The sequence below is a fragment of the Strigops habroptila genome, chromosome 8 (assembly GCF_004027225.2).
Source record: "Strigops habroptila isolate Jane chromosome 8, bStrHab1.2.pri, whole genome shotgun sequence".
NCBI classification, from domain to species: domain Eukaryota; kingdom Metazoa; phylum Chordata; class Aves; order Psittaciformes; family Psittacidae; genus Strigops; species Strigops habroptila.
This window is the reverse complement of record NC_044284.2, coordinates 20,299,883-20,307,930: the sequence shown is the minus strand read 5'-3', so window position 1 is coordinate 20,307,930 and position 8,048 is coordinate 20,299,883. Positions and strand designations below refer to the sequence as shown.

At 41.9% G+C, this 8,048-nt stretch overlaps 1 protein-coding gene across 1 annotated transcript in view; it reads left to right on the top strand.

Annotated features, from left to right (window-relative positions):
• The first annotated feature begins 738 nt into the window (after positions 1–738).
• DNER (delta/notch like EGF repeat containing) overlaps positions 739–8,048 on the top strand; it is a 129,478-nt gene continuing 122,168 nt past the window's right edge. The window contains exon 1 of the mRNA XM_030494671.1: positions 739–1,123. Within this exon, the coding sequence (XP_030350531.1) occupies positions 866–1,123 (258 nt within the window). The 5' untranslated portion in view covers positions 739–865. The remainder of the gene's footprint in view (positions 1,124–8,048) is intronic.

Sequence of the window (8,048 nt, the reverse complement as noted above, 5' to 3'; positions counted from 1 at the left end):
CCATGTATCTCAGTTCTAACCAGAGGCAGGAAAAAAACCCCCAGATGCCTAGCCAAATACAAATTGATTTTTAAAATTCAGCTGTAGATAACCTCAATTGAGAAAAGCCACGGCTTTTCTGCAGCATGAGAAATGACGGAACTCATTTTATGCTTTTCATCCGCACCTGCTTGGGTCTTAAAGGAACTTCGAAGTGATTGTACACAGATAACACTTGTGAAACAGTAAATGAGAAGCAAACGGTGAATGGTCCTGAACGCGGAGTTTCTCTTCCAGGGGTTTGCCTGTCCCAAGGTAGGGCTCGGCCCCGGCTGCGTTGCAGTTTACACCCGCCACACCAACTGGAGGCAGTGGCAGACCAGCAATGCCTATCGGGCGGTTTATTAGCGCGCTGCTCCCGTTCTAAACCAGCGGGTTGGGCGCGCAGCGCCGGTACCCGGGCCCCAGCAGCTAGGCGCAACCTAGCCGCTGTTCCCCCGCCCGGGGGAGATGGGGCTCGGGCACGGCCCCGTCCGGCCCGACCTGAGCTCCGCCTTGGCTGTAGGGACGGAATAAAGCCGGGGTGCCCGTGCTGCGGGTCCTGCCGCCCCTCCGGTAGCGCACCCGGCCCAGGGCCGCCCAGCGTCGCCCGCCGCCTCCTGCCGGAGCCGGGACGCGCTGCGGACGGACGCGCGGCTGCCGGCTGCCCCCTGCCGGGTACGCGGCGGCGCGGCGGCCGGCTCGTCCCCGCCCAGTTCCCGCCCGCCCGTTGCCCGGGGAACGAGGGTAGGGAGCAGCCGGGTGGCCGCTGCCTCCATCCTCTCCTTCCCTCTCTTCCCTCCCCGCCGGTGGCCGCAGCGGAGCGGCACCCGCACGCCCCGCCGCCATGCCCCGAGCCTCCTCGCTGCTCCTGCTGCTGTTGCTCGCCCTGGCCCAGCGCCGCGCCTGCCTTCCCGGGCCAGCCACAGCCGCGCCCCCCGACCGGGACCCCTGCCTCAGCCAGCCCTGCCGCAACAACGGCACCTGCTCGCCGGTGCCGGCCCGGAGCCACGCCGCGCCCAGCCGCCTCCAGCTGCTCCTGCCTCAGCCTCCGGCCGCCTACAGCTGCGCCTGCCCCGCGGGGGTCACCGGCACCTCCTGCCAGGTAAGGGCCGCGCCCAGAGCCCCCTGCGCGCCCCCCCCCCCCCCCCCGGCGCCTCCTTTCCTCCCGCCCTGCGTCCTTGTTCTAGTCCCTGCCCTTGGGTGTCCCCGCTCGGTCTGCGGCTGGCTCCCTCCCGTTCTCGGTCTGTCTCGCCCCTACCCCGCCTGCGGGCGTCCCTGCCCGCCCTGCCCGGTCCGCTCCGCACTGAGCTGTTCCGGTACCCGTTTGCCGGGAACGGCGACCGGTGCCCGTTCTCCTGCGGGCGGCGGCACCCTCCCCGCCCGCGGCCGCTCCCTCCCGCCGGGCTTTCCGGGGGCCGGCGGCGCTTCGTGCCCCTAGACGCGTAAAGTGGGTGCCGGTGCTGCGAGGAGCGCGTTCGGCGCCGAGCGGAGAGCCCCGGGCACGGACCGGACCGGCGGCGTGCAGGGCTCGGTTAGAGGTGAATGAGGATGGGGCTGAGCTCGGCCAGTGCCTTCCAGGTTAATATCAGCACTGTAGTCAGTCTCCACTGTCCAGTCCCGGCAATCTACTTAGTACTGACTTATTTTAGGGTGGAAAGCATGCTCCTTGGAAGTGGATGTTATATTGCACCGAATACTAATCGTTAAATCGTATCTCCAGTTGTCATTTTCATAGGCTAGGAGCGCTTGCTCCCACATTTCGGGTGCTTCTTGGATTGGTTTCGAATTCTGGAAGGTCAAAATGCTCAGAGTAGGGATAAAGATCTACAATATGGGGAGGCAGTAGGCATAATCTTTCTAACATGCTTGGTCATATGGGGATTTAATGTAATAAAATTTAATTTTTGTCACGTGAAGATTTTTGTCTCTAGTGTTAAGGACGAAAATCCTTGTTGTCACGTTCAGAAATTCACGTAAACTTAATCTTCCATATGTTCAGATAAGGGAAAGCAGGCACAGGGACAAAGAGGTTTGTTTTCTGCATATATGTATATGATGGGTTACTTTCTGTGACAGCAGTGTACAAAAGGCTCTATGGATTGGCTACCATTTCTTACCAGTGCTCTCTGTTTTAAGTGGATTTGGCAAAGGAGCAAATGAATTCAAGTAAATTCGGTTTGCTTTTTATTTTTTTTTCCTTTCTTAAATTTTCCTTGGTTGTGTAGTATCTGAACTACACAGTTGAATAGATGAAAGGGATAATGCATTCACTGAAGACTTAATGTGTAGGTGAGTGTAAAAGTCTTTGTAAAGTAGGAGCACTGTGTACGGAGTTCTGTGCTTGCCTTGAAATGTCTCAGCTGATTCAGCCTAACAATGAAAGCGAAAATATTTACGCTAATGAGATTCTGTAAAATCAGAGAGGTGAAAGTGGATTAAATCGATTTCTTTCTGGCTAATTGTAGCTCTTGTCATCTTAAGAGTTTACTATTTTTCTATCACCAGAGAGAGAGAAAGAGAGTGCTGGGTGTTTGCTTCTGCTTGTTGCTGTTAGACGTAAATGTCTGAGATCCATAACTAAAAGATTAATGACTCTTTTACTGACTGACTTAGTAAAATGTAACACAGGAGGCACCATACCTCCTGTGAAGTGTTGTGCCTGGGGAACTGGATTTAATTGTTTTTCTAATAAAATAGAAAGGCAATATTTTCATAGCAGTTATGCTTTTTGTTAACTAATAAGAGGAGGCTTAAAGTGTCACACATTTTGTTTCTTTTATAACATAGTGAGTAATGACCCTTACAAGGAAAACTGAAAAATGAATGAATGCCACTTCTAGCGATTGTGTCAGCAGTGGAAGTATGGATGCCAGTTAGCTATAAAAAGTTAATACGGTTTTGAAATGTAACCTTAATTAACTAGAGAACAGACAGGGGTTTTTATTGTTATTTTTATTTTTTTAATTTTTTAAAGGGGTAACATAAACACAATATACCCACAGCTTATTTTTTTTCTCCTCATTTTATTGTAATAGAAAATAAGTATTGTACAAATGCATGAATTCTTGTATTGCTCTTTTGTTTGGATGCCTAACAGCTTAACAGATGCCTAACGGCTTAAACTTCTACAAAGAAATGTAAACTCAGTCATGTCTGCTAATTCAATGACAGTAAATAACTGTAAGGATTTTAAAATAGTGATGATGATTTTTTCATCTGTGGGCTGAATCAGGGGACCATTGGGATATATTTAGATGGGGGGGGAGTTCATCTTACTGCTGAGGTTGTTATTGAACAGTTGGACTCAGAGAGGGGAATGCCAAGAGGGGTGTCATGGTTTAAGCCAAGAGGGGAAAAAAAGAACAGGAATTATTATGCTTACATACCCAGATCATAGCAGGTAAGTTTGCATTTTTGTAATCTGTGATGGAATTGGAGATCTTTGGGAATGCCGCTTCACTAAAAATATAGAATTGCTTTCAGGCTACTACTTCTTGTAGCGAAGACAATGTTTTGCTGATTCTGCTCAGATGTTTTGAGATGTAGAATGAAGGAAAAATGTGTACTAAATGTGCCTTCAAGTCAACTGGGCACAGTGAAGTTGATAACGTAGAAGGACTGCTAACAGTCAAAGTTGGATATTTCCCACAGATTTTGTTACTGAAGTTTTTACTGTAACTGAGTTTGATGGACTTGATGATGCTGCTGCTGGTGTGGGAAAAGAAAGAAACTGACACCACATACACATCAGGTGCTACTACAAGTCCAGAGCTTTCCTATCACTAAATAACGAATTTAGCTTGGACTTAAGCCAATTCCATGATCTTATAATTGCTTTAGTAACTCATTATTTATTTAACAACAGAAATTGCAGGTCCTCTTAATATATCCATTCCATGAATTATGCATGTATATGTTTCTCACATTACTTACAGTTTGAATAAACTTTCTTTTGCAAACTTCATGTTTGTTTTGTTATGGATTGTTTGGTTTCACATTGTGGGACATTGCTTTAACTTTAACTTAGTTTCTTTTAACGGTTGTGATTTTTTCCCCACTTCTCTCTACTGTACTTCTAGTTTCTATAAAGAAGAAATAGAATTAATGTGTTGAAGAATCTTAAACTTTAGTCTGGGCAAAGAAATCGCATGTATTCCAAAGGAAATAGTACGAAATTATAGTGAATTCAACTACCTTTCTGCAGGAATTTGAAATTGGCCAATTCTGAGCTTTACACTGGGAGACTTAGAAATAAATTGAAACAAACTGAGTAGCAGGTATGAAAGTTCCCTATACTTTATATTCCCTAATTTTTTACATATATTTTATTTTGAAAAACAATTTTTAACCTCTATTTCTAATGACTACTATGTTATTTCTAATGACTTATATAATTCAATAAAATAGTTTTCTTGATGAGGAAAGCTTTATGTAAAAAATTGATTTGCGTTGGTGCCTTATGAAATAATTTTAGAGACATAGGGTATGAAATAACTAAATAGGAAATGAAAAATTTCGTGATAGATTTGGTTATTTTCTTAAAAATATGGAACATGAACTTAGCTAATTGCATTAAATTGTGTGATGTTTATTTGATTCCAAGCTAGTGTTAATTTCATTAAAAGACTATCACATGAGGAAACATTAGTTTCTGAATGTTTTTTATAATGCTATCATATGCACTTTCTTTTAGTTGTTCCTCTTGTTTCTGTTCTGGTTTTTTTTTTTTTTCTTTTCTTTCTTTTTTTCCCTTTCCTTTGGTTGACCAGCACCCTGACTTTACAGCAGTTCTCTTCTGTAGAGCCTGATTAGTGATGACTGGATGTTCCACTTCCAAGCGTGATGTGGTAGGCACTGATGCAATAGCATTTTTGAGTTAGTATTGAAATTATTATTTTGGGATTAAAAGGATCTCTTTGGTCATGGGGAGGATTTGTTGTGTTCACTCTAACAGCTATCTTTCCACACCTATTGTGGAAAATATTTTAAAAATATAATTATTTAAAATGTAATTTTAGAAAGATTAACCTCAGTTTAAAAAAAATCAAGGAAGGAACTGACATTATAAAAACTAAAACAGATGGACAGTAGATTATCTTTTACATTTAGTTCTTAGAATGATTTATTTATTTGTTTTCACTCTTCCATTTCTCCCTGATTCTGTTTTTCTCCATTCTATCCATTTTTTCGTACTTTTGAATGCCAGGTGTATTTATTCTTGCCTTTGAATGTTTGTAGACTACACTGCAGTGATTTCACTTTTTTTTTCCTCTGTGCTTGCTCCTTCCATTTTTTTTATCCTGTGTAAAATTTTTGTTTCTTTTTCTTTGAATTTATTTGTGTTCTCAGTAGATTGGTGACAATGTGCTGTTAATGCTGAATGCAGAAATCCAAGGTTAGCAAATTGCTGCACAAAGAAGGATTATTGTTTCTCGACTCACTCGTCTAATACTTCAGAATACTACAAAATTTCATTGGCCAGGTTATTTCAGGTTGCATTGGACAGTGATATGTAAAATGACATCCTTTAATCTAACTGCTAAATTACCTTCATATCAGTATCCTGATTAATTCTTCACAGGATCCTGTTTTCTATGAAGTAATGACATCTCTTCTGAAAGATCTCTAAATAATCCTTGAATTCAAAATGCAGTTTTTTCCCTTCTGCACTCATTAATGAAGGGTGTATACTTCGATTATCTGGTTATTGTGATGATGTTATGTGACCATTCTGTTGGCTCTTTTATCTTTGATACGAGTAAATTGCATAGTTGCTAGATGCCCTGGAGTTTTCTTGGTTTATTTGGATGTAGTTTAGCTTGACTTTCGAGATACCATGTAATTTCCTGCTGACTAACTCTGCTAACTCTTGCAGTGCTTTCAGGTTGCAGAATTTAAATATTTGCATTGATGCATATACTGTGTGTGAGAAGAAGCTGGGAGAGCTCAGTTTGTTTTTCTTGGAGGAGGCTAAGGAGGAACTAAGTGCCGTTCTCAGATACCTAGTGGGTGGTCATAAAGATGGAGCAAAACTTTTCTCAGACATGGTTAGTGAAAGGACAAGAGGTGACATACATGTTATAGCAGGGGAAGTTCCTGTTAAATCTAAGGAAGAAAAATCCCACCATCATTCCTCACAAGAATGGTGGTGAAACACTGGTACAGGCACTTAGAACAGTTGTGGGATCTCCATCCTTGGAGATTCAGGGCTTGAGTGCCCAAGACCCCAGGCACCTCAGCCTAGTATTAGCCTTGGCCTGAGCACAGGCTGAACCAGAGAACTCCCTCAGGTCCCTTCCAGCCTAAACCATTGTATGATTCTGTTCTGTGATTCTGTATATATACACACGTCTATTTACCCCCTTGATTTTGCATTTTCCTACTACTTTTGTCCTGTTCCTGCCTCCCCTTTGCTGGATATTGAAATTATTTCCATGTTATTACACATATATGTTTTGTATCAAGTCTAGACTGTACCCGGAAGCTGACAAACTTGTGTGCAAGAAGGAGTTCTAAGATGGCAATATTACTATTAGTTATCTGAAAAATCTTTGTTATTAATTTCAAACCACTTTGTTTACAGCTCCTTTAGTCACAGATTAATATACTCACATTTCATAGTCATTCCTTAGGTTTTTCTTCAAGCAACAATGGTATGTCACACAGGACTGATGGGTATTGTTTCTTTTCTGTGAGTTCTTCTGATCTGTATGTGAAGTGTTGTTCAGGTGTCTCATGAACTTTGATCTCTACGGTTGCCATGGAACTGATGAAGTTCTGCAGTATGGTGATATGAGGTATTGAATATGGGGAACATTAGGACAGAATAAATGAATGTGAAAAGTAGTTTCTCCATGCAATTTATTTTAGCTGTTATAACATCTGTTTTCTCTAAATGTGGTAGAAATATATTTCCAGTCAGAAAATTAAGCTTTTCAAATTAGCACCTTGCCTTGAAGCATACCACATGGAAATATGTGAGCAGGAGAACTATAATTAAGCAATTTCCAAAGCAATCAATAAAGAATTGTGCTGTGATTGTTCCCATGTGCTCTAAACAAATGTATTATAAATTTCTGTAGAATAAAACTGGAATAATATAATAGCCAAACTGTCTCAGTTATATAAGTGGTTATTATCTGGGTATTGTCTGCACACTAACCTTTGTGAATCTTTGTATTCTCTCTCTCAATGTCTTGAAATACTCCCTTTAAATCTGTTCAAAATAGTTCTTTTTAAATGCTAGTCAGGTGATTACATGCTGCAAATAATTTAGTTCTGAAAAATTCCATCATATAACTGAAAGTTTCAAGTGTTGGTTTTAATATATTTTTGTGTGGTTAAAGATTGCTGAGAGATGGACCAGGTACAAAGAAACTGAATAATAGTAGAAGATATGCTATACTAAGATGCTTCACCTTTTACATAAGTCATTTTGCATTGCAGTACATGTTCTTTGATCCAAGAAAATTATGTTGCAATACACCTGTTTAAAACCCAGCATTGTTTTACTTTCCTTTGAAATATCTAACTTGACATTATGTAGTTCTGGAAATCCTCTTTGTTGGAGCAGGTTCCCAATGTACTAGGAGAATACCTTATCTTGAATACAAGAAATAACAGAAAATGGATGGGAAAACAAATAAGCAAGAGTATTGCTTAAAATACTGGAGTTATATAACTTCATCCCATATTACAAGTGGTAGAAATGCTCCCCTCTTTTTGAGGGCTCTCATAGCATGTTCTACTTGTTGCCTTTCTGAGAAGTACTTGCTTGAGATCAATAATTTCAGAAGTGGCATGTAGCAGGATTTCAGCTTTATTGTGGGATCATGAGACCAGAAGTCTTAGAAGATGATGCAAGAAATGCCACTTTAATAGGCAAACATGAGTCTGCTGAAAATAGTGTCCACTTGATCCTAAACATAGGTTGGAGGGTTTTTTTTTCTTTTTTTGGAACTTGCTCTCATAGCTCACTCTGTTCTTGTTAAATATCAAGTCCCTCATTTATTCATATCAACTCTTTT